Source organism: Podarcis muralis, chromosome 11 (genome assembly GCF_964188315.1).
Source record: "Podarcis muralis chromosome 11, rPodMur119.hap1.1, whole genome shotgun sequence".
Classification (NCBI taxonomy): Eukaryota; Metazoa; Chordata; class Lepidosauria; order Squamata; family Lacertidae; genus Podarcis; species Podarcis muralis.
The window spans coordinates 24,123,679-24,150,844 of NC_135665.1; the positions used below are offsets into that span (position 1 = coordinate 24,123,679).

Sequence of the window (27,166 nt, forward strand, 5' to 3'; positions counted from 1 at the left end):
TAGTCAGTTCGTTGTATAACTTTTAAAGCTATCTTTAATATTCTAGCCTCTGTTCTTCTCTAGACATAAACGCAGCAATAACTAATTGGTGGCAGGAAGAGGGAGTCTAGGCAAATATTCTGGGAATGAGGAGTGTCTCAGTCGTGGCACAAGCAACTCTATGGTGCCTTGCTCTTTTATACCTCTCCCCCCCCCCCCAAACTGATTCTCTAAGCAGCCAACAGTCCCAAGTTCTTCCACATAATTTCACTGTAGCTGATCGTATGTGCTTTTCTGGATGGGTTTTGGGATTTCTGCTGCAGTCTGTCTTCTGTGTTGTGGTATTTTACCTGTTCAAACTAAGGAGGTGAAATGTCCAGGTGCCTCTACAGCAGTGGTGGCCAAACTTGGCCCTCCAGCTGTTTTTGGACCACAGCTCCCATCATCCCTAGCTAACAGGACCAGTGGCCAGGGATGATGAGAATTGTAGTCCCAAAACAGCTGGAGGGTGAATTTTGGCCACTTCTGCTCTACGGGGTGTTTTGTCTGTCCGTATTTTTAAGGTTTAGCATTCAGGAAGAGGGCAAATATGTGAAAATTAATGTTAAGTAATGCATGTTTAACTCTCATTTATACCTGATTTGTTCTCTGTCTTTCTGCTGCATTGTTGTTTTCCGATATAGCACATCTATCCATTTGGCAAGCTGTATAGCAGGCGGACAATTTTGGTCATCTTTTGCCCTTCATCCTAATTGGCTTTCTTAAGCAAAATTCAGTTTACAAGCAGACTATGTTAATGTTTCTCCAAATGAATTAATGCCATCCTAAATTAAGATTTGGAGAGGACAAGGTATAACACTTAATTCCAGTCCAAGGAGGCCTTGGTTGTCCAACTCCGGGGGAAAGACCTTCCAGCTATGGCCACTGCTACCCAAACTGGACCTTCTGGCCCAGGAGCAACTCCTCCACCTTAGCATGTTTAAAGGCTAAGCAGTGACATCTTCAAGGCTAGTTGGTAGCTGTGACCTGTAATGTCTTGAAGAAGACGATGCAGGCCACAGCTTCTGTGCATAAGATCTGTTAAATGAGTTGATGGTGCAGGAGCAATAGAATCTCGGTGGATTTCAGCTCAGGTCTTCAGACTATCAAGAAATACTCTTAAAAAGTATTTCTTTAGATCATCTGCAAAGAAGCCCAAATTTTTTTCTGTCCACCATCTACACAGTACGGGGCACCTTTTTTAAACTCTCCCACTAACCAGTTTTCTTATGTTCAGTGCTCAAATATCTTACAGAACCAGCCTTTCTGATTAAAGAAGCTATGCGGTTCATGGGGGGGTGGGGGGTCAGCTCAGCTGACCTGAATGCCTCCTGGAAGATACATGTAGTGCTTCCCACCTGCACCTTTACCAGGTATTTATAGAATGTATACATTCCTCTGCGGTCCTGAATGATGTTTGTTTTACTGTATTTTTCGCACCATAGGGCGCACCAGACCATAGGGCGCACCCAGTTTTTTGGGGGGGAAATAAAGGGGAAAAAATTATTTCCCCCCCAGGCGCGGGGCGGGGGAAGCTCGAGCTTCCCCCGACCCCAGCCCCCAAACAGGCAGCATTCTGCAAGCCATGGGAGCGCTCCTGCTGCTTGCGGAGAGGTCCGCGAAGCCTGGGCGCGCTGATCTCAGCGCGCGCAGGCTTCGGCATGCTGGCAACTCTCCGCAAGCAGCGGGAGCCCAGCGCTGGGCTCCCGCTGCTTGCGGAGAGGTCTGGAGAGCGTGAGGGGTCGGTGCGCACCAACCCCTCTCACTCTCCAGGCTTCAGCGAAAGCCTGCATTCGCACCATAGGACGCACACACATTTCCCCTTCATTTTTGGAGGGGAAAAAGTGCGTCCTATGGTGCGAAAAATACGGTATATTATATTAGAGGCACTGCTTTGCTATCAATCCTGATGGATTTTTCAAGGACTTTGAGCACATATAAAAGAGCACCGAGACTCCCTTCTGTCCCACCCTTTAAGATTTTCTTAGCTTTGTCCAATTCATTGGGGCATGTTCTCATAAGACTACTTTCCTATTTTACAAGTTCCAGCTTTAAAGTAAAACATCTGTCCCCAATGTGCTATGCACCAATTGTTTATTGGACCAAGACTGCTGCCCCAACTCTGGTTTTATACGTTAAATGCCCAGAGCTTGAGCCACGGTTATTAGGTAAGATACCTGCCCACTACCTTAAAAGTTTTAATTCTTGATTTCTGGTGCAAATGGGCAGCTAATAACCTTCTCATCTAACTAACTAATACCTGTATCTATCCTTCCTGCAGGATTGACTGCATTCATGCATGTGCTGTACTCACCAATTTCACTTCCAGGAAGGGAGTGTAGCTGTGTTTCAATAACCAGAACTGTCTGTGTTATCAAAATTCATTACAGTCATACCTTGGTTCTCGAACGCCGCAAACCCGGAAGTGTTCTGGTTTGTGAATGTTTTTTGGAAGCCGAACATCCGATGCAGCTTCTGATTGAGTGCGGGAAGCTCAACAAACTTCCGAAACGGATTCTGTTTGAAAACCAAGCTACAACTGTACTTGGTTGGGGCAAAGTGGTGGGAAACCGCCCCACCCACCACCAAAACACTTAAGTTAGAGGTTATTGGCAGGAAAACACAGATCCATTATTTTTTAGTACAACATTGCAATAATGTTACTTTAAAGCACTTGTGTGGAACAGCAATTTATGAGTTCTCAAACAACATTTTTGTGAGTATGTTATGAACCTTCCACAGGAGGGGTGGTCTATTAAATTTAAGCATTGGTATGTTTCTGTGGTGGGAAGTAGCTCTCCCGCCTATCAGATGCTTCCTTCAACAAGCAGTCACTTCATCACAGGGAACATAATCAGCAGCTAGAATGATAAAAAAGCAGACACGGGCTACTGCCAGTATACAGTTCAAGGTGTTTAGGTTGAAAGCAAAAATCTGTTACTGCCACTCAAGACGAAATACCAAAAATTCAGTTATGCAACTGTTTTAAAAACCATCTCTGTGCCCAAGACCTCAGGCAGACCTGACGTGTGTGGGTGCTGTGTATTGTCATGCTAAACAAAACTTCCAGAACTATCCATTCCATTGTTACATGGAAGTGATTGTTTTAATGACAAATCTAGTCAATTATTCAGTCCTTTTCGTCTAAATGTGACATGTTGAGTTGTATTATTAGAACAGGTTTCTAGAAGTCAATGAGTTTGTCATATGTTGCATGGAACATGTTCTAAACCTGTTATTTTCTGGTTAAGGTATAAAAAAACTTTTTACACCAGCTTGAATGTACTGTTAGTTATTTACAAAGAACATATAATTTTGCATTAAATGTCAGTATTGCTTTGCTGTTTATATTTGCATTTTTCATGGAAAACTGCAATTTTAATTGATTTCCCAACAGTTTTAGTTCCTTAGCTGCTGTAAAATAGCTACTTTGTTTTATTTGATATAGACTTGTACAAACTGCATTTATTTATACAGAGGCATTTATAATACTTTTACAAATGTTCTTATATTCTGAATAAATTTCTAATGCAAATATCATTACGCCTTCTGCCATGGCCTTTTCTCTTTTTTATCAAAGGTTATAGAGTCACTGCTTCTGGACAGGAAAATGCTTTCCTGGTTCTTATTTTAATCATTGTGTGAACCCTTCTCACTGCTTGCACAATAAACAGCTTCCCATTTGTTTATATGAAAACTAACTTTTAATGGCAAATGGATGAATGTACACAAACTCACATGACAATTCTTTTATGCTCTGTTTTCATGTTTTGTGGGCTCCAAGTGCAATTCCACAAATTTTCAGAAAAATGCTCTCTCTTGACAATTCACACACTGATACCTAGGGGCAACACCAGTTGCAATGTTTTTATACATCAGTATTGTAGGCATGACCCAGCTGTATTTTGCAGTTCAGAACAATAATCACATTTCAAGTTATCCAGAAGTCCAAAACTTACTAGTAAGCATTTTTATAATATAAAAGCAGTAATAAGTAATATCAAATTGCTCAATGAACATAAAAATAAACACATTAACTTACTTAGCACCTAACAGTGTACTTTTTTTAATAGAGCAATCTCAAACCATGTTAACTTAGTGAAAAAGTAACCTATATTACCTAGCCTATAACAAATAAAGCAATACATACCTATCCCACTGTTCTCCGCCTCTCACAAGTTATGAAGAACGACTTGTTACTATCTCTTCTTTAAAGCTAGGCTGCAAATCACTGTACATTAAAGTATTTTGAAATAACACAAGTTGTCAGATTAGGTGATTGCCGAATGCACACCTTCTCATATCAAAAGCACACCCTTCTGTAGCAATGCCATTTTTCACAAAACATAGCAGTGAACAATCCTACTGTTTAAACACACATTTTCAATCTGTTAAAGTAAAATTTATTTCAGAGAACGTTTAGTTTCATTAAAATTGTTCAGCTTGAAAGAATAAACCAATTTTGGGCAAGAACAAGCCTGTGGTTGAATACAGTGGCTACAGCCGTTATGAAAGGTAGCATCATTGATCCTTTATATAAAATATTTGTAGTTGTAGAAATATATTGTAAAATGTACATTCCTTTCTTGATGTGATCTATGCTTCATTAATGACACAAATTAAATGTCACTTTTTTAATAACATTGGTCCATTCAATCAACTCATTTCAAACAGCAACCTGTACATCATTTCCAAGCACAGTTCTAATAGTTTATACCACAGTTACAGGTTTCATTATGTTATTTAAACCACAGCAGCAAGAATCTAAAAAGCTGCTTTTGTAGAGCGCAACAAGATTGTTTTTCACTTCTCCCATTTTAAAAGCAGTTATTTGTTACATACCATAAAATGCTACTGCTTAAACGAAAAAAAGGGGAGTGGACGGGGAGAAATCAGTTTCAAGCCTACTAAAATACACAAATGCACAGAATGGGCCATGTGGCTCCTTGGATCATTGTCAAAAAAGATTAAATATTTTAAAAACTGGTTGAAGAGTTCAAAACCAGGCAGGACATTAGGATTTTCGTGATCCTGACAATAACAAATTAAAGAGTTTATTTTTTCCATTGTTCTTATCAAAAATAAAAGCAACCATAAATGCATGCTGAATATATATGCATACAAGCCATATTGCATCAGTCAGTGCTTACTGCAAAAAGTAAGGTATAAGCCTATTTATCTTTCCCTTTGTGAAAAAGATATAGCTACATATGTTTAAAGAGTATACCAAGATTTCAGTAATAGCTAACTTTCCTGTAAGGATGCCTTCACAGTGCACAGTAAATTATTGTCACATGTAAGCACTCTAGTGTAAGGAACAACTGTGAGCAAGAACATCTGAATTGCGCGTTTCACAATTAGGAACTACCATAACAGCTATGCTCAGACTTCTTGGGCTGCAAAGGAACATGCATAACCTCTGCATGACCGGCTAAGAAAAACTCACAAGCTGCCAGACTCAGAACATTTGCAACTCGCAGTTCCGTTTCAGATGGGACAGAAATGGAAGGAACAGGAGAGGCACCAGCTTTCAAATACCAAGCTTCATGTCAGAAGCTGCTCTAAGGACCCTTGCATAAATCTCCAGCACTAGTATGGGCCACTCTGCAAAATTCTGCTGTGCTTTTCCTGCAACCAACCATGCAAAACAGCCCCAAAATTCAACTAAAATCAAGAGGGATTTTTGCCACAGCTGTATACCAGTATTTAGTACTACAATTCTGCAAAGCAAACTGCTAACCTTAGCACACAAATATTTGAGCTTAAAGGCTACCTTAACCCTTGGAAAAGTGAAGTGCAGCTAAATGTGAAAACTGCTCCTTTCTCCTCAATTCTGCTTTCTCAAGCTCAGATACTGAATACAAAGCTTTCAATAGCACACAAGTCTAGCAGAAACCACAGACTTCATGAGCCACCAAAAACAAAACAGAGTAGCTATAAATCAAAGCTTCACTAAGCAACTCACAGACACACATACATTTATTCAAAACCATTTTCCAAAAGCTCAGTATGCAGTCCCAAGGATCCTGTTTAAAGTCTTTTGTCTGCTGAGCATCCTTTGCTTTTGTAGCAGAAATAATTTGACCTCAAAAGGATCAGACGAGTAATGCAATTAGGTGCAGCACAGAGAGGAGTTTGTTGCATCTCCTCAAGCACATCAGACCAGCAGTCAACATTCAAGCAGTTTGATCTTTCTGTAAAGATTATCTCAAATCAATTCACATATCCATTTATTCCCCCATCTTTTAAAATGCCCACAGAGAAACAAAAATTCACAATTCCCAAATCGCCTTTTCTTCATTGTTTTACAGAAATCTATGTAAACCATATGCCTGGACTTTGGAATACACACGTATAAAAAGATTCATTTAAACACTTTCCAAGCAAAACAAAAAAACTCTTACCATACAAAAAATGAAAAGTAAACAACCTGAAATGTTCACAGTGCAGGACACCCAGGAATCCATAAAACAGTTATTTTCAGACACTCTTAATACATGATAATAAAATTAAGGAACACAACTTTATGAAACATGGTACCTTGTAAAAGTGAAAATTATTGCATATTTACCATGTTTACTTGCAACCCATTTTAAGGCTAGATTTAACAAACCCAAGTTAGTCTTTTATAGCTTCTGGGAAGTTATCCATGAAGAAGCCTGACACTGTCTTTGCTAAAGAATTGCAAAATGGGAGCTACACTTTGTCTATCCAGACGTTAGGGCAGAACTTACACACTCTGAACACTTGAACACAAAGCTGTTTCACTTTAGATGTTTTGTCTCACTGCAACTACAGTGATTTAAGCGTTTGTCAGGAAGGAATTCATTTCATATCTGAAATTCACATAACTGTGCCAGAGTTCCATGGTGTACCAAAAAGGAAGCAGCATAAAGAGTAATATTCCTGGAAAATCAAGCTACATATCAGAAGAAGATTGGCACAAGCAGTCTGAAAATGCAATTTGCCATGAACGAGAAGTTAGCAAGTTAGGCACTTTTATTGCTATAAAAAGTCAAACTGCACTAAATACTGACCAAAATTTCCCCCTCTAAATAGAGGTGGACAGGGGGAAAGTGGTGTCTTTGTCCATCACCAACCTTTCAACTGTATTAACAGATTAGCAGATCCAGTGAATTTGCTGATTTAAATAAATTATGGATGTTGCTGGCAGGCATGTAACTACTCAGCAAATCTGTCACTCAACAATATTTAAAATTAATTTGAGTTTCTTTCCCAGGCAAAATGGAGGCTCACAAAATTTATACTTTCCTTGACAGTCCTTCAGCAAGGGAGATTATACAGATTTTGCAAGAGAAGAGGCACTATGCAAAATTATAAATGGTTTACTCAGTTCCCAAACTTTAACCCAGGTAGGCTGGAAGTTTGGTTTTTGAAATCTCAAACACTTATTACAAGCTGTTCTACAGTGCCAAGGTAAAGGCTGGATATGGAGAGAAAGAGAGAGAAATTCAGCAGCAGCTCTGTAGGTAAGTTACGTTCACAGTCATGCCTTCAGAACAATCATGGGATGTCGTTTTGTAAACCATTCAATAATTTTTTTAGATTAAGCAATCTGTACATTTTGTTAAAATAAAAACTTAAATGCCTTTCTCTTGCACTCCTTGCTGCATTCTTGTTAAAATTGTTAAAATGTTAAAACTGTTGCAACTATTGTGTTGACACCAAACTCAATGTTGAAGCAGAAAGATATTGGTCAAAATGTAACAGAGTAGAACAGTACAATGACAAAACAAAACTCAGGCTGAATATCATGTGCTGTCCTGAACATGCTTTGAATTTTCTCCTTGCAGTACTTTAAAAAGGCTAGTTTACATTCTATACAGTAAAATTATCCCCCCCCCTCTAAATCCACATTTTAACATGCTGCATATTCAAACCAGTTGCTGTTATTCCAAAATGGCAGAAACAGCAAAATCAGACCAAGAAAACCAGGTTTACCATAGCTGAACACCACCACCCAATCCTACTGGAACTGGAGAGGAGGGGGGAGACAATCTCTGAGCAGAATTCAGCTTTTCATTATACCATTACCATTTTAAAACATGCCTTTAAAAAAAAACCTGGTACAGTGCAAAAGAGAATCAAATGGTTTCAAAAGCCAGAAGATCTGAGGGAGGAGGATCCTGAACTAGCAAAAAGAGAAATTAGCCTTTTAGCATACAAAGTCATAAAAGGTCTAACTATGTCCAGAATACAAAACAGGTGTGTCCTCAGAAGTTTCAGGCCAGTTGCCACCCTGTTGTGACATACTGGAAACCAAAGAATTATTGTACATCAGAGCAAATCTAAACACTTAAGAGGTTAGTATAGCACTAGGGCTAAATAAAATACTTCTCTGAAATCTAAACACACAGCAAAAAAAAATGCCCTCTAATGCATAGTTAGGAACTAGCAAATGAAACACTGGAAAGCATTTTTTCCCCTCTGCAGGTAAAAGCTATACTGCATTTAAAGTGCAACACTGTAATGGTGTCACTCCCATATTGCGATGAGAAGCCTTCCAGCCCATCACTAGGTCCCTGCATTGCTTTTAAACCTGAGAAAGGGTAAAGGCTGGATTTAAGAAACCTGCTCAGCTACTTTGCACCAGGTCTGTGGCAGACTTGTGCAAATGAACAACCATCAAAGGTCAAAACTTCTCATGATAGCGTCATGGTCAAACTTGAAGCTCAGAAAAGCTCGTGAGGAGAAAGTGATTTTGCAGTGGCCATTGCATGGCCCTGATTGTCCATGTTCTAAGAGCTGGTCTTCGTTGACACAACACATGTCATATGCTGCTTCTGGGTTTAAAAAAAGATAAAACAAATTATTTAGCAGCGGCAAGTGTCAGAAATAGTCTTACTATTCAGATTAAAAAAGAACAGTGCATACAGATTACTAAAGAAAGTTTCAAATTATTCGGTCACTTATTCATTAAAAACTGTTAAGTTAAAACAGGTTTGCAGGAAAGAACACTTGGAACAATCTACATTTGAAGTGATTTATTTATAGCATTTATATACAGTGGTACCTCGGGTTACATACACTTCAGGTTACATACGCTTCAGGTTACAGAACTTTGCTTCAGGATGAGAACAGAAATTGCGCTCTAGCGGCGCAGCAGCAGCGGGAGGCCCCATTAGCTAAAGTAGTGTTTCAGGTTAAGAACAGTTTCAGGTTAAGAACGGACCTCCGGAACGAATTAAGTACTTAACCCAAGGTGCCACTGTACTGCCTTTTAGCCAAAGACTGTCAAATAGATGTAGAAAAAAATCAGTAACATATATATCTTCCTTCAACACACAGACATTTGTAGAACACTCTGGTTACACAAGTGACTCTTGAATACGGCATATCAACTGAATCAGGATGTGATCATGGGTCAAGGTTCAACATGTGACTTTCTGAACAACAGTAGTTCACATACAATTGGTCTCCACTACCAAAATCTCCCACATCCAAGCTATGAATTAAGACGTGTGGTTTTTACTTCAGTAGTTTTATAGGACAAAAGGCCCAATACCTACAAAGAATCAGGAGGTACTATTTTTTCTGCGGTTTGCGGTGTAGGGCTTCAGTGTGATAGGTACAATGGGAGGCTTTTAAATAAATAGAAAATAATAATTGCCACATTTGTGGTGCGGGGGTTCACTGGAATTGCAGTACATGGGAAGGGTTAGATCTTCCCTTGGCAGCTGCATGCGAATTCCCCCCTTCCCCCACAAAGGGTTAGGATTTATCATAATGAAGTGGAGAACATTTGTAGATGGTATAAAGGGTGGGGGAGAGTGTCCCAGTTAATAATTAACACTAGGGAAGTGTTTGTGGGTGTATGCGTGAGAGGGAGGACTGGCTGTATGTGTGTATGAGTGAGAGTGGGTTGGTGAAGAGACTCTCAAGATCACCACTAGAAAGGTGGGTGACTCTGGCTAGGTCCACTACCAGCAACCATCCCTTAAAACATGACCCCACCATGACCCCAAAGGAAATGCAGTTCTTGGTGGGGGGGAAGTTCCCTAGTTGCCAACTATGATATGAAACCAGCATGTATTGTATCCTGGTTAGCAAGCACAGCTGCACTCATGGCTAGTGCCTGGTTCTATATACCATGGTTAAGTGGCTTGAGATCCTTACATCTGAACCAGGGTGTCATGTGTTGCTTAAGATACAATGCGCAGTGAAAAATAACCAGCAAAAGTGCTAACTTCAGAATGTAGCATACACATACTTACCTGTTTCAAAATTATCTTGAAGTCTCCTGGGGTGTAACTTCTTTTCACATTTCTGGTTAAGAAGATAACTGTATGAGTTTGGGTTTTGTATTAGTTTTGAGTTTTGTTTTAAATGTATCTGGCAATGGATGAAGAGTGCAGAAGAGATGCCTCTTACCACGTAGATATATTAAAAAATGCAGAATTAGGTTGCTATACCTTGAAAGCTACAAAGAAGAATCTCTTTTGCAGGCCAAACTAACTTCATGGAAGGTTACCACAACCCAATGGTCTTTCACCACATACAGAAATCTGAAAGCATATGTATGTCCTGTGGCAACTCACACTGCAAGCTCTAACCCCTTTACTTTGCATTCTTTTCTAGCTAACTGAGCCACACATGAATCCATTACTACTTTTGCTATCCTCCCCAGGATTACTTTTGAGTGGCAGTTTACCAATAGGAAGCACAACAGATTCTTCTCAACTACTTCTGGGCAAATCCAAATAAAGTTACGAGAGGACACTTCCCCACTTCCTTTTTAAACCCAGCCAAAATCTGGGACAGGTCTCAAGAGCAGCAAAAGCCCAGAAGTTGACAGTGTCCAAGCCAACATTTTATCTGTCCACAGCCTGTCTCAGCGCGAGGGCACAGTGAGGGAACCCGCAGCTCCAACTATCACTGCAATCTTCTTGATACCCTCTGTGATTCTACAGCACTGCTGACCATTCAATGTTCTTTACACTTATTTACCATTAAACAACTTACCAAAGTTTGGTTCTGTTTAGCTGGCTGACTTTGCACTCCGTTAGTTTTCTTCTTTTGATTGGGAGTGTCTTGGTATTGCTTTCTACCATTGCTACGTGGGTTCTGAGCAAACCACCACACAAAGAAAAAGAAGGAACTGAAGTTAAAAATCCATGGCCGCATCCTGTATGCTTATGCATATATTAAACTGAATGAAATTTGATAACTATATTGCAGATGATTAAAGTACTGTGCATATGCTTAGTAATTCTCTGATTACCGTAATATATACAGTCTTATTCCCTTAAGACGCAAGCTTGTGAAGTTTGAAAGTTAAAATGCCTCATGTACACAGAAAACCAAGTTTCACAGAATTTGAGCTAGCACAAAAATGTATTAAAAAGAAACTCACCTTTAGTTTTAACGCATCAGACGTCTCAAAATGATTGTTATATGGCTTCTGTTGTTGCAACTGCCTTTGTTTCGTCCACTGCTCTCCTGAAGGACCATCTGTAACCACTGGCTGGCTATAATGGAGTTTGGATCTAATCCATCAAAAAAGGGGGGGAGCAGGGGGCTTGTTTAAAAAAGATCAACAGCAGATTATGATCACAACAGCTTTAACTCGAACTGCTTAGGTATTCCCTGCATGAGACTATATTTGCCAATTAACCATTGCGACAGTATGTTATAGATTTCCTCTTTAGGGAATTACTGCTTCTTTCAAAGACACTGCAAAGTGGCGATTGCTGTTGACAAATGCATGATTCTCAGTCCACTCAGATTCATTGCTTGTCAATGCTTATAGTGACAAGGTACAATATGGTGCCAGGCCTTGATAGCAATTAACAGAAAAAAACACACCACTGCACTAGGAAAATTTCATTGAGCAGCACTCATCAAATGATGCCAATGGCACTGGAGCAACTAAGGGTTCACTGATCATTTACATGCTTGCAATTCTACACACATGGTGGACCAGTAGAGATGTCAACTACAGTACATACCAAGTAATGAGAGATGCAGAGTATATTATTCAATTCATTACCTGCCCTTCACCAGCAGGTCCTGGGGCATGTGTGGCCAATTCCACAATCTTTTCATCTCTACAAAGGTGTGATCAAGTTAGGCTTGTGGAAATTTACCATTATGTGGATTACATTATTTTGCCACATCATCAGCAAATCACAGAAACATCCACATGTATTACAGAGGCAGACACATTGTCCATACAAAAGTGTCCATTCTCATATGTCTGGAACCAAGTGGTGGTTTAAAGAAAAGACAATATGAGATTTATTGCCAATGTCTCTTTCCAATATGGAACTGTAATAATAATAAATAATAATAAATTTTATTTATATCCCGCCCTCCCCAGCCTTAGCTGGGCTCAGGGCGGCTAACAACAATAAAACAGTACAAAAGTACAGCATAAACAACACTCTATGTAAAGCCTGCATGTAAACATTGTTTGTTAAATTTGTGTCTCAGGGGAAAAGGGCCAGTGAACCAAAACGCCACATCACTGAATAACGTTTTCCTGCAGTTCAATGCATTTATTGAATACCCACGATACAAGCATACAGCAGTACCTGGCAGTATTTTAAACTACTACACATTCATACATGTTCAGCACTTGCAATGAACTGCAGGTGAACTTGCCTGTGGTTCTGTTTGATTTGTAGACTGCCATTTGATTCAGAATTCTGAAGGCTGCTACATTTCATATGTCAGTTTACCAAACACCTGTTCAGTCGCCCCTAATTATTGATACGGCAACTCAAGAATTTGCTGCTTTCAAAGACTTTCACTGATGTCTTGCCAAGCAACAAGCTATAACCAATCTTAATTTAGGTTGTAAAGACTGCAGTCCTATAGCCATAGAACTACCTAGTCCTTCTGTCTTAACAGCCCAACACATCCTTTCACTCTTCTTGATCCACACTGCTCAGTGGTCCAGAAATCTCCTGTCCCCTGAAATGACTCAGCCCTTTGCTATTCCTTATGCCTCCCTTGCTCCCTTCAAAACCTTCCTCAAAACTTTTCTGGAGGGTCTTTGGAACAATTCCCTAGTCCTGATACCCTACTGTAACTAGGCTGAAATATTGAAATAATGGCACTGTTTACCCCTTCCTCCATTTTCTTCCTTCTGCTTATGTTTAGACTGTAAGTCCTTCGGGGAAAGGACCAGCCAAATCTGTTCTAATTAAAGTACCACTTACATAGATGCCAAATGTATTAATACTACTGCTGTTGATAATGCTAATGATGGTAGTTATGTACTCTCAGCATCCACATCCACTTTCCCTGAGAATAAGCCCTTTGCATATACAGTGGAACCTCGGGTTACATACTGTCCTCCTTATGAACGCTTTGGGTAACGAGCTCCGCTAACCCAGAAGTAGATGCTCCTGGTTATGAACTTTGCCCCGGGATGCGAGCAGCAGTCATGCGGTAGCAGCGGTAGGCCCCATTAGCGAAAGTGCGCCTCATGTTAAGAACGGTTTCAGGTTAAGAACGGACCTTCGGAACGAATTAAGCTCGTAACCAGAGGTACCACTGTAATAGGTTTTACTTTGAGCTAAAAATGTATGGGATTGTACTGCAAGTCTTTTTTCCTCTAACATCTACACTAGTTAACACTTCTGTAAAATAGAACATTATTAACAGAACAGGACAGATCCTGTTAATTAATAGGAGGACGGATTAATAGAAGGAGAGATCCTGAAGCTGAGGCTCCAATACTTTGGCCACCTCAGGAGAAGAGAAGACTCCCTGGAAAAGACCCTGATGTTGGGAAAGATGGAGGGCACAAGGAGAAGGGGACGACAGAGGACGAGATGGTTGGACGGTGTTCTCGAAGCTACGAACATGAGTTTGACCAAACTGCGGGAGGCAGTGTCTGCCGTGCTCTGGTCCATGGGGTCACGAAGAGTCGGACACGACTAAACGACTAAACAACAACAACAATAGAACATTCCATCATTCTTTCGCTCCATTTAGGTGATATGGACAATGCTTGGGATGGTATTCAGCTAAATAATTGCACAAATGGCGGCTTTCTGTTTCCAGTGCACCAGGAATGGACTCTCTCCCAACACCAATAACAATGGGGGAATTTCATTATCTGCATTTCTCTTTGGTTGAAAGAGGTACCAGGCTCTCGCCTGCAGTTTGCCTGGCGGTCTGGCACTCGTTTCCCCATGGAATGAGAGGGCCGGCAAAGAAACTGGGTGGATGGAGCACTCTGGCTGCCGTGACACCCCTCCCCCCATCCTGTTCCTGGAAGCACAGGTTATCCTGTTAATTGGATTCTAATTGGAGTAAACTACAGGCACGTGTCAAAGACGATGAGATAAGAAACTGCAAAAACAACCCAGCTACAAGGATGTAAAAGGTTTGGACTGAGAGATTTCATTTGGTGAAAGAGACAACGGAGGGAGGGGAGCCCACAGTTTGCTTCTTTAAAGTTTTTCTCTACATTTATGATACGGCAACCCTCCCCGGGAATGAAAGTTTTATTAAAAATATCTGCACAAGTGAGGACGGAAGAAATTGGAATATAATATGGAATTTAACAAAATAGGAACTGGGTGTGTGAGAGAAAGGAACTGGGGGGGGGAGGGGATGCTATGCTTTGAAACACAGAGCAAAATCCTCCCTAACCTCCATTATCCAAAGGAATGTATTTGAGATAATTGGCCATAAATCAGCAGTAGGGAGCAAAGGAGTCTACCAGCTGCAGGAATAGAAGTTTTTGGATTAACTATCTGCAGTCTGGATTCAGACCATTCTTCTTAGGCTGGAAAAATGGTGAAGACGGCTTGTTTGCTAGAAGCTAAGTCATGGAATGAAGTGATGCAGTGACTTTTGGAAACTGAGATAACAGCTTCTCCCGGGGCATGATGGGAACCATCAACAGGAATGAAGGCTACAACACCGTATATAGATGGGAAAACATCAAGGAGAAAACTGTCACACGCAGGAAAGAATAAGGATTACAGCTAAAGTTCCTCACTTGAAACTTTATAAATTTTCTATTATACCAACACAAATAGAAATCACAAGATTGTAGCTGTCATACAGGGGATTATTATATCTGAATGGAAATTATTAAAATTTCGGAAAGCAGAAATAATGTAGAAGAATCAAGTCATCAACTCTAGCATGCAAGGGGGCCAATTTAATTAAATCGTACAATTTGACAGTTGAATAATTGGCATTAATAATTGTATTAATTGGATAAAATTGGTATTGTTATAATGCAGCTGCTATTGGAACAATATTGGAAAATCAATAAAAAATTATGTATTTTAAAAAATAATGCACAAATGGAACAAATCCCACTCACACTATGGGAGTTCCTCCTTTTCCTCCCCTATACATGCCCCACACCAATCCCAAATTGACTTCAGAGGGTTGGGGGAACCCCAGAACAGATTTAGGGGTCAAGAGGGAGAGAATGTTTCATCTGAACAAGGAAATATCACTTATTTCATTAAAATTATATATAATGGCTATAAGGTTACTGGTAGATTTCAAATTGAGATAGATTGTTACCTCATTTTTTCCATGTTGGGTTTAGGTGGTGTGCTACTACTAGTTGATGAGAATCCATTGTCACTATCAGAAGAATCTCCATACCGTCGAGAAAGCCAGTCTCTCAGTGGTCTGTGGAGAAGGTAATATTGGGTCAGCAACATCCAGCTTCTTAGGGCAAATTTCAGAACACAAAAAAATAAAAATTTCCTCAACACAGAAGGACTGCTTCTCTCTCTCGTCCTGAACACACCTGATGAAGGGAATGGCCATGAAAAACTTGTTAGGTGCCAAACCCAACTTGGACTTCGGAGTCATATCATTTCTATGGCAAGGCAATTTGTCAATTGAGAACCATTCAATGTTCTGAAACACAGAAAAGAGATTCCTTTTATTACACATAAATAATGGACAGGGATAACAATCTGAAATCACATTGCACCTAGTCAGGAAACAGCATGCTTTGCCATCACTAGAAAATCACTGATTAAAATTCAGTTCTGTATGTTGCACACCCACCTACAACAGAAAACTCAGAATAGCCCCCCCTCAACTGCCAAAAAATGCTCAATGTACTGCAATTTCTTCCTGGATATTGATCTGGTTCAAACATAACACTAAACCATGGTTAGTGTTAATTGTAGATAATGTTAACCATAACTAGTAAGCCATGGTTAAAGCTGAGGTGTCTGGCAGACAAACTTTGGTTTAGTACATCATAGAATAGAGAGCAGCTAAGCCTTAAGAGCAGTCATGATTTTGTTGCCACTCTTCACCCAGGGTTCTGTAGTTTTTGGACTGTGAAGGCATCTTAACCATGGTTAAGGACATCCAGATTTACACATAACACTAAGTTATGGTAATTGTTAACTAAGGTTTATAAACCAACTACAAAACTTGTTTAACTGGCAACCTTTATCCTTAGGTAATAAAAGTTAAGCTGAAAGGCTTGGTTCACATATAATGGCAGCCCGTGGTTTAGTGTTATGTGCAAACCAGACCATTCAGACTGCAGATCACCCCTAATATGCATGTTGCCTTGACCCTCTTCTATGTTCTTTGCCTACAGTTTTCAAAATGTGCTAAGTGCCTTTGGAATCAGGTTCCCCCCAACCCCAGGGCTTGGACTTCATGAAAGTAGGCCCGATGAGCAATGAAAGTAAAAAATGGGACATACAAGTAATATATCATGAGAAAACAGCATGCATTAGCTGTTACAAAATGAATACTTCCATGTGACTCTAACAAACAAGACAACAATATGATGCTGGTGTCCTGCATACCAGAACGGTGCACTAGAGAAGGACTCCTTAGGACATTTGACCACTGCTTCAGTCCTGCATAAATCATTATTTTCTCAATACCCAATAATTTGATCAGACCTAACAAAAAAACACACGCATGTAAGTCTATTTACCCGAATCTCTCTCCTTGTTTTGGGATTAAATTTTGTGTCCTTTGGAATTCCTGGAATGATGTACAAGCGTGCCAACTGATCATTTATTCGCAATTCAATATAGTCATCTTTATTGATGTAATCTTTTATATCAAAACCAGTTTCTTCAAATACCTGAAAATACACAGGCCAGAGTAAAAAATTGTATTTGCATTTTAGCTGCTGTGCAACTAGTTATTTCACTTTATAGCTCAAAGTAATGAAAAAGTTGACTAATACTTGGGGAACTATATATGAGTGAAAATACAAGCTCTTCACTACAGCTTTTTAAAAAAGATGAGATTCTCTTAAAAATCAAACATACACTGCAAAGCTATCCAAAAATATTCAACAATCTCTACAGCAAGTTTTGACAAATAAAAAACTTTATAATAGGGTGATTGCACATCTTATAAATATACTGAAGAGCCCAAAATGAAAAGAGTAGGTGGATCCTTTCTCAACTTTAGCATACTATTTATTACAGATATTTCTACACTGCTTTATATGCATGCATCTCAATACAAGACACAAATTAGAGAAATTTGATGCTTCCAGTAGCTGGAAATCTTTTTCTCTGAATCATCCACTATTGTTAATGCTATCCCCTTTAGCAGTTTTTAAACTGTTTCTGGGAATCCTGTACATCCTTAGAAGCTCATCAGGGTTTCCTCTACGAAATCAATGCTAGCAAACAAGCAACCTTGAAAGACAGTTTGTTCACAGCCACCTTCTCTTGAAGTGTGCAGGAAAGCACTGAATATGTTCTAGGTCATACCCTTCATGCTCACTGGGAAAAGCCAGAACAAAAAAAGCTTCTAATCTCTCTGCCTTGTTTTCAGGCTTTTGGAGTATCCTGTGAGATCTTAAAAGCTCTCTGCCTTGCTTGGGGTGAGGTGAGGTAGGGGGTAAGGCTCATACGGCACTAGTTGGGTCAGGAAAGTTGAAATTACACATGTTAAAAGCACGAAAGCTGCGAGTTACCTATAACGTCATCCAATTTTATTCAAGAGAACTATAACCTATTTATTACATCGGCTATATAGAAAATCTTAACACAGATAATGTCATCTATGAATTTAAAATATTTTCCATGCTTCATATTAATTCCAGAGAATATCTACCCAGGTAGGGGATTATAGAATTCCCTGTTGTCTCTCACTTGCAGTACTAAAAATGTGAAGAGCCATTTTTTTAAAAAAATGACAGCAAGCAACTCAAAAACCCATTAGGGGGGAAGTTACTCAAGATGACTTGCATTGCGATCCTGTATGTTTACTTTGTCTTTCACCACAAAAGCACAACAAGTTTATATTTTATGTTGAGAAAGGGAAATTGGTTACATAGCAGGAAAAGCAATCAAGGAGGCTGTCCATAGAGCAAGCCTTGCCCTACAACAACCAGTTTCCCTATCTTATGCCACTTGGCACAAAGTATGACCAATATATAAACAGCATTAATACCTCTTCTTTAAAGTAATTCTTACATAACTGTATACAATATTATTGGACTGAATGTCAATGAATGCATAGGAATGGCAGCAACAGCAACGTAAAAAGTTATATCCACGTTTGTCATATATCAGGGGACAGAAAAATCACCACCTGATAGAGAAACACTAATATGGTACATGCACTTGAGGCACATGGGAAAATGTCAGAGACATTGTTTTGAGCATAAAAGCAACTCAGTCACCTCTCTAGCAGCACAGTCGTGTGGAGCTTCCTCTTTATTCACTTTCCCTTTTGGAAATCCCCAGCCAGATTTTGCTAAATAACCCTGGACCAGCAGCACCTGCAAAATTTAAGAAGTAAATTCAAGACATAATTAAGCACTTAGAAGAAGAGAAGTAGTTGGAGGGCATAAAATTGTGTTAAGCACCAGTGGGATTGGGAAAGTTTCATATTTACAAGAATGATACACCAAAATAAGTGATTGAGAAGAAAATCCAGCACACATTCTTCTCTTACAGTGAGGGAAAGAATCTCAAACGATATATATTATTCAATTATAAAACTAGTATTTACATAAAAAGGTATCGTTTAGGAGGTTTTGAAATAGTCACACTTAATGATTTTAATGTTAAAATCTAAATCAATATTAATTCCATTTTCCAAGACATAAAAAGAAATCCTTTCACACTTACATTTTCAAGGCTCTCATCGAGAATAATGGCACCATAGGTTGGCACTCCCATTTTGTACTCTTTCCATTCATCTAAAACCCTCTGCACATCTTCACCTTGAGGCAGTAAAAAAGGGCAATGACTGAAAAGTATAGGAAGTCAAGGAAATTCACTGCACCAGGACACACGTTTTCACTCCTCAAATCATGTTTTCTTTCTTTCTTTCTTTGTCTCCAGCAAATCATAATCACTGACATTAATGAGGGAACCTTCACACCACCGAGCTTTAACACCAGTGGGTTGGTTTTTCTTAAGAACTGCCATGGGAATAATTGGGGGGGGGGGACCTGATATGTTAAATCACTTGCCTTGTTGCCTATGAAGAATCTTGAGGCACTTTAAGTTTGCATAGGGATGCTTTCATAGTCTGAAGCACCTATTTGAAACACGTATTTCACCACCCCCACCACATTAGAGCTATATATCTGTAAACTGGCAATCAGGGCACTAGTCTTTAAAACTACACAACCTAAGCTATGAAAGGGGAATGGGTCAGATACATGGCATGGCTAAATTTCCAGATCAAAGAGCTAGCAGTACAAGCTGGCCAGAGTCCTTTAGGATAGGATGTGTTCCTGCTGCCCTGAAGGGGCAGCTGTGAGGCCCAGTTCAAGAAATCATCACTGAATCCTGTCAGGCAAAAGGCCCATCTAGTCTACTGTTCTGTTATCACAGTGGCCAAAGAGTCCAACACCACTCTCTTGGTTATAGATTAATCTCAGTCAGCTTTTGGGTCAGAAAACTGCCTTGTTTCCCTTCTTGATGACCTATGAAAGTAGATGGGCAGAGGAATATTCCGTCTGGATTGTCTCTGTGGGTTGGGAGGGTTCTGCTCTATCATATTTCCCTGCAAGGCAACTGCGTTCCTCAGATCAGGTGCTGCTGAGAGTACCGTACGCCCCAGAAGCACACTTAGCCTGTCCTATAAATGGGTTTTAACATTATAGCTTCAACCACTCTGTGAATTTTGCAGTCTAAAAGTAGTATATAAATCACAGCACTTCTTTTTAAAAGTCTCTGCCTAAGAGACTGGCATGCAGCAGTAAGAAGCCTAATAATTGGCTGTGGCCAGGCAGGTGAGAAACAACAGCTTAAAGTAATTTTAGAATGCATGCTACCCCCACCCCAGAAAAAGCATGAGCTGATGATTGGCATTTTCCAGTTTTACATGCATTCATTACATAGCAGCAGGAACCACAAAAATCAACAGAATCTACTTGTAATGCCTCCAGGCCAGAGCTGTGCATGCATTCCAACAAAGGGCACTCCTGCACAAACCAATTTCCCCATTCATTTCTGTAGAAAGGACAGCCACTCTACATTAACAATGAGCAAAATTCTGTGCCATTCCCACCTCCAAACACATAGAAATTGTGTAATAAGTACATTTTTTTAAAAAAAAAAGTAACAGAAAGCACACAAATACGTGCAGCTGTGCTTACTGTGAAGAGCTTCATAAATTCCGATTCTGGAGATCCCTTGCCTTAAAACCTAATCAGAATGATTTCAAAAGAGGTTACTCTCAAGTGTCTCATGACACAGGTAAATTGCCAGGGCACCAGACATCTCTAGGTAGGGATGAGAAATACTTTTATCTGAAACTCTGGAGAGCAGCTGCCAGTCAGTGTAGACCAGTGTTTCCCAACCACTGTTCCGCGGCACACTAGTGTGCCGTGAGATGTTGCCTGGTGTGCCGCGGGACAAATTAAAAAATTGAAAGATTTTTTTTTATAAAAAGTCAAATTTTCGATTGGGGCGCCGTCACTAGATGACCCCTGGGGTTCCCTCCCTCCCTCCCTCCTGCTCTGCGCCTCCCTCCTCCTCCTCCTCCTCCTCCGGGGAGGCCCTTCCTGGCTCTCGGCCAAGGCTTGGCGGCTGCCACTCACTCACTCGCTCGCCCACCCGTCCCTCCATCCCTGCACCCGGCCTCTCCCCCTCCGTCCCCGGCGCGGGGGCTGCCGGGATCCGTAGTCCCCTCGCCCTTGGGCTCCGCGCCCGCACGGGGTGCGCGAACTACATTTCCCAGCGTGGCCTGGTGGGCCGGGCGTTTTGTTTGAAGCGCTCTTCTCCCGGCCATGGAATGAGCGCAGCGGCGGCGGCCGGGCGGCCAGGGGCTCTTCCGCGCAGACCCTGCGCAGCCTGCCTGCGCCCCCCAGAGATCGGGCGGCAGGATGGAGCCCGGGGATCCCCGCGGAGGCGGAGCGGCGGAGGCTGCCCCCCAGGTAGGGCTGCGTCGGGGGTTTTTTATTTTTGCAATGCTGCATCCGCGCCGGAGGGGACGCATCGGACCGCGGGGAGACCCCTTGGCGGGCGTGCAAGGCAATGCATGCGTGCAGGCGTTGCATGGAGTGCAGTGCAATGCAATGGCAACGCGGCGCCCTGCATGCATGCATGCAACTTCCACCGGCGCTCCGGACTTGGCAGGTGAGGGGGGTCCCCAGTGGGCGGCAGAGAGAGCCGGGAGGGCGAAGGGGAGCCGGGGGGGAGCAGCGCTGCTCCCCGAGCCGAGCCCGGGGGGAAACTTCGGCGTCGTTGCACCGGGTGTTGGAAGCGGAGGCTGGCGGGGGCCCCTCACCTGCAAAACCTGGTCGCCTCTCATATATTTCGTGCATTGCATTCATCGCCCGCTTTCTCCTCCAAGGAGCTCCCGGGGGCGCGCGTGGTTCTCCCCGTGTTATCCTCGCAACAACAGCCCTGCGAGGTGGGTCAGGCGAGTGGCCCAAGGGAGCACCCAGGGATTGTCCTGGCCAGGTGGGGTGATTTGAACCCTGCTCTCTGCCCGGTCTTCGTCCTCATTTAGCCCCCACATGTGCATGACTGTGCATGACTGAGGTTTTCCCCCCTCGTCTTGGCTATGGTGTGAGTCTGTGCTGTTAATTAATGGGGTTCTGCCTTCGGAGAAGATGAGCCAGCCCTCAAGGAGGTGATTATGTAATTTGCTAGCAATTCATGTCCCTCCCGGCGTGACGCTGCGCGCTGACGTCACGGGGCTGTAATGGTGGTGTGCCTCGAGATTTTTTTCATGAAACAAGTGTGCCTTTGCCCAAAAAAGGTTGGGAAACACTGGTGTAGACAATAGTGAGCTAAATGGGCAAATAAGAATAATAGTCTGTTCTCAGTATGAGGCATCTTCCTGGATGGCACTCATGAACAGTTTCATCACACATAGTTCACAAGACTACAAAAAGACACAGTAATACAGAAAGGATATCAGCTTTAGCAAAATCTCTTATCCCACACTGAGGTAATCCTGGTGTGTTCTGCATGTAGAAATCCAAGTAAAACCAATGGGCAAGCTCAATCTGAAAACACACTCGGATGGCATTGTCCCGCTCCTCGCTGGGAATGTGCAGAATAAATCGACTGTTGGGAGGGGGAAAATAATTTTATGAACTAGTCACTGAAACATCTGAAGCACAAAGAACTCTTAAATTACAAAAACAGCAAGCGCAAAGTCAAAAAGGTTTATTTGAAAAGGACCACACATATTTGAAAAGAAGCCACACATAGGTTTCAAGACATGTATTCAAGATCTGGGACATTTTTGTGACAAACTCTCATCAGCCACCATGAGATTAGAATCATTAAGCTTCATGCAGATGAGTAAATACTATGGTTTATGTAGGACCTTCACATGCTTTCAGCTCTCCATGATTCAGTACCACCGCCATGAACTTCACCTGAAAGCTTTGAGGGGGTACTTAACACACTTGTATACTGCCTTTTCATAACTTAAAGTGTATTACAATGACTCCTAATAACAGATAAAAATGCAAGACTAAGATAAATCTAGCAACAAAAGCTAATGAACTAAGGCCAACTGAAAAAGATGTGCCTTGCAAACCCTCTTAAAAGCTAGTATAGGCATCTGAGTGAAGACATTCAACAGGATTGCATTACTTGTGTAAAAGCCTTGCTTCTGGCCATTATAGTTCTTATTTTGTGTGTAATTCAGGTAGCTGAAGCAGAGAGCATTTAATGTTTGAAGCTTACATACATACTAGGTCAGGGGTCTGCAACCTTTAAGACAAAAAGAGCCACTTGGACCGAAGGAAAAAAACCTGGGAGCCGCAAAACCATTGCAACATTTAAAACAGTGGGGAGTGTCGGGGCACACAATGCGCCTCCTCCCCTCGCTAGTATCCACCCCGGAGGCACGGCAAAGGTGTAAAAGAGCCACATGCGGCTCCGGAGCCGCGGGTTGCTGACCCCTGTACTAGGTGGACGAAGAGAGGCTCTTTGTGAGATACATAATTCTAGTTTTATTATCAAATAAAAGCTGTGGCCTCAGTTGAGTGCATATTTTCTCAGAAAAGCTGCTGGGTTGGTATTTCTACATCAGGTTTTAGTGTTTTACCGAAAACACTTTGGGGATGCAAATAAATATTTTAAATTTATTGGTTAATGTTATTTGTATTTCTTCCTACAACTTAAACCAAGCAAAGAGAAAGGACTTTTTGGGAGCTGTTTTCATTTTGACGAAAAAACAGGTTTCGTGTTGCAGTATTATCCAGCAACAAGTTGATTTAAGGTCAAAAACTCATAGTGAGTTATGCAACGACTGGATTGGTTAAAAATGGACTTTCGTGTTATTAATTTGATTCAATATTTTATTAACTATGAGTTTTAATCAATTAAATATGAATAAGCAAAAAAACCACACACCATTATTCTGAAGCTAAAGGCATACTTTGGGTGAGATCCAACATAATGCATGCCCCTGGACACAATAAGATTTCCCCTTCCTCTCCTCCTCCTTTTGCCCTGCAATGGACCCGGTTTAAAAAGCCAGGATAAAATCATTCAAATTGGCCACCACATCAAAGTCTGGCATGAATCTGTTGATTTGTTTCATGGCTGGACTTCTTACTTACAGAGTAACTGTTCTTGCCCTGCAACCCTCATGACACTGTTCAATGCAACTCGATGGATAAGGTAAGGACTAGGTATGGCATAGAGTTTGTACAGAGTTCCTTCTGACATGCCATATTTTCTCAAGCTCAGTTTCCTATCTCAAATATGGGAGAAAGTACTTTAGACTGAAACAGGTGTACCCACCTTAGGAAGAAGAACCCCAAATTTATGAAGTCTAAGGATCATTTAACACACTTGTATCTCATCTAACAGCTTCAATCTGACAATAATTGCCAGATATTTAATTTTTGCATGCCTGGGGCTTCTCATCTCACTTCATAATATTAGATCATTGAGAAATCATTATTGTACAACAGATAGGGGTTAGCAAAGATGTTAATTCTGGAATTTAATAACTGACCCTGGATGGTTGAGCATTCTTCTGGATAGCAAGAACTCAATAAATTTGCTGGGAAATACCAGGCTGGGAGCACAGAATACATTTACGGGCACATGCCAAGATGAGGAGGAACAGCTGACATATTTTACTGGCTTCTCTCCCTTTGACATTGCCTTAACATGCAAACATTAAGTAAGTGGTATGAAAGCAAAATGATGTGAAAAGCATTGTCTACTTTTTCTCCACATTTCAGTGTGTTGTCAGAAGCAAAACTGATAAATAAGCTGGCAGCCCTACTAAGTAAAAGCAGCATTTCCAGAGCAGCAGTCCCTTTGATATTCTCTCTTGCCTATCTACCCTTCTCTCTCACCTTCCGCACCATCTCATTACGTTTCAATACTTTGTGGATGAGTTCTCCCTCTGACTGCTATCCTGTTGGTAAACCAAGTATCCTCCATTCAGATCCACTAAATGGGGGCAAAACTGGATTCCTACAGTGTACCTAAAATTTGTGTTTCTGTTTTTTAGAGGGATTCCCCACCCACAAAAAACAACAACAGTAGTGGTTGAGATCTGCACATGTGCACTGCCCTCATACTATGTCTGAACAGCAGCAGTAGAAAGCAGTGCCCAGTTGCCAGATCTGGGTGTTTTAAAGCTGCTTGTTTCCTTTTGACACCAGACCTAAAAAGGGAAAATGTGGGTGGAATTTGACTTGGAGGTAACAGCAAGTGCACCTCTACCAAGTCCAACATGACTGCTCCCTAATAGGATCCTTCAAAACCGTCCCTTCATAGTTAAAAATGCCATGGAAGGAGGCAAATTAAATAGGACATCTCTATTTTCACAAATGTTGGAGGATATGCCAGAATGCTGCCGGGAAGCCAGAAAATGAACTTGGGAAATATATATTTCATATATATATGATAAACATGCATAGGACTACAGTGGTACCTCTACTGACGAATGTGATCTGTTTCGGGCTGCTGTTCACACCCCGAAAAGTCTGTAAGGAGAGCACCGCTAATGCACATGCGCGAAGTGCAATAGAGCGCTATTGCACATGTGCGTGATAGAGCACAGATCGCTTCTGCCGTGCGGCGAAACCCGGAAGTTTACATCTCTGGGTTTGCCGCATTTGTAACCCGAAAATCCGCAACATGAAGCAAATGCAACCAGAGGTATGACTGTACGATACAGTGGTACCTCGGGTTAAGTACTTAATTTGTTCCGGAGGTCCGTACTTAACCTGAAACTGTTCTTAACCTGAAGCACCACTTTAGCTAATGGGGCCTCCTGCTGCTGCCACGCCGCCGGAGCACGATTTCTGTTCTCATCCTGAAGCAAAGTTCTTAACCTGAAGCACTACTTCTGGGTTAGCGGAGTCTGTAACCTGAAGTGTATGTAACCCAAGGTACCACTGTACACTGTAAAAGACGTACAGGGTGCGAGTAGGCTAAACTGAAAGTTATAGTTGTTGAGGTATAATAGTTCCATCAAGCTGCACATGCTATTTGTAACAATACAATAACACCAAAAGTCTAACAAAACTATTTACAAAACCACCTATTGTCAAAACACATTGTGGATGTTACTTCAAAAACAGTAGCTATACTGACTTATGCTGCAAAATGACTACCTAATTTTCATTTCATAACTTCATAGCGGCATGAACTTTCCATTTTAAAACTTGGGAACGTTTTTGTGTGTGTATGTGATCTTCAGGTGAAGGGCGGTATAGAAAATCAATCAATCAATCAATCAATCAATCAACTGTTGTGGGCGACACATTTCCTTAACCCTAATTCACAAAAATATGCATCATTTCAGTGCTACGTTCAATATATATATATCTGTGCATTGCGTGCGTGTGTGTGCATATATATATATATATATATATATATATATATATAGTCTCGCACAGAGAGACACGCGTCGTAAGAGCGCGCGCACTTTAAAGCCGCCTATACAACCGACGACTCCCTCTCCCTCCCCGCCACTTGGGCTTAATTAACCGGCACCACCAATTTCTGGGCAATTCTGAGCCGCGAGATTCTAAGCCTGGCGGGACTTTTAACTGAGGGAAGGCGACGCGGTGCCTCTCTCGGGTCCCGCCTGAAGGGCGGCCGCCTCCCCGCCAGCTCCCAGGGGAGGAGGAAGGGGCTTCGGGCGCTGCTGACCCCCGGGAGGTCTCGCTCCGGCCCTTCCCCACAGCCGGCCGCCTCCCCGCTTGTGGGGGGCGGAGGCGTTAATACCTGCACAGGTCGTCCAAGACGCCGCTGGGAATCTCGGCCCGCTTGGTCTCCATGGGGAAGCAACGCGGCTCATCCCGACTCCGCGGGGCCCACAGCGCCGCGCGAGACGGACCTTAAAAGTGGGGGGGGGGGGAGCGAGCGAGAGGGGAAACGAAACGAGGCGAGGCGGTTGGAGGCGGGACTACGCCGTTTCCGTCCCGTAGGAAGGAGGAGAGGGTGCCAGCGAGCCAATCGTCTCTCTGTCTCTGGTAAAGAAAGGCGCGAGGCGGGGTGGGCGGGAGGTAAGGCAAGGACCCTTGCTTCTCTCAGCCAACCGCCGCGGCGAAAGGAAAGGAATGGGCTAATCGGCTTGCCCGCTGCTCAAGACGGACAGCGGAGGTAGCCAGTCAAGTCGGCGAAGGACCGTGAGCGACGGGCGGGGCGACGAAAGAGGAAGGAGAGGAAGGGTTCAGCACCCAGGGAAACGAAAGAAACGTTAAAGCTCCGCGTTAAAAAATAAATAAATAAGATTTTTTTAA

At 41.8% G+C, this 27,166-nt stretch overlaps 1 protein-coding gene across 4 annotated transcripts in view; it reads right to left on the reverse strand.

The window, feature by feature from the left end:
* Positions 1-1,889: 1,889 nt before the first annotated feature.
* The window catches only part of DCP2 (decapping mRNA 2), a 30,778-nt gene continuing 5,501 nt past the window's right edge, over positions 1,890-27,166 (reverse strand). Inside the window, exons 1-12 of one of the 4 annotated variants that reach the window (XR_013394643.1) lie at positions 26,649-26,878; positions 22,351-22,502; positions 19,101-19,228; positions 18,650-18,748; positions 16,937-17,089; positions 15,773-15,885; positions 15,541-15,651; positions 11,393-11,525; positions 11,002-11,103; positions 10,254-10,305; positions 3,757-8,822; positions 1,890-2,879 (exon numbers count right to left, since the gene is read on the reverse strand). Coding sequence is in view for 3 of the 4 variants with exons in the window: in XM_028749469.2 (XP_028605302.1) it covers positions 8,665-8,822; positions 10,254-10,305; positions 11,002-11,103; positions 11,393-11,525; positions 15,541-15,651; positions 15,773-15,885; positions 16,937-17,089; positions 18,650-18,748; positions 19,101-19,228; positions 22,351-22,502; positions 26,649-26,701 (1,254 nt within the window). In the remaining variant the exon portion in view is untranslated. Of the gene's footprint in view, positions 8,823-9,008; positions 9,271-10,253; positions 10,306-11,001; positions 11,104-11,392; positions 11,526-15,540; positions 15,652-15,772; positions 15,886-16,936; positions 17,090-18,649; positions 18,749-19,100; positions 19,229-22,350; positions 22,503-26,648; positions 26,880-27,166 lie in introns of those variants that run through there. The other 3 variants (XM_028749469.2, XM_028749470.2, XM_028749471.2) reach the window with 3 other exon arrangements.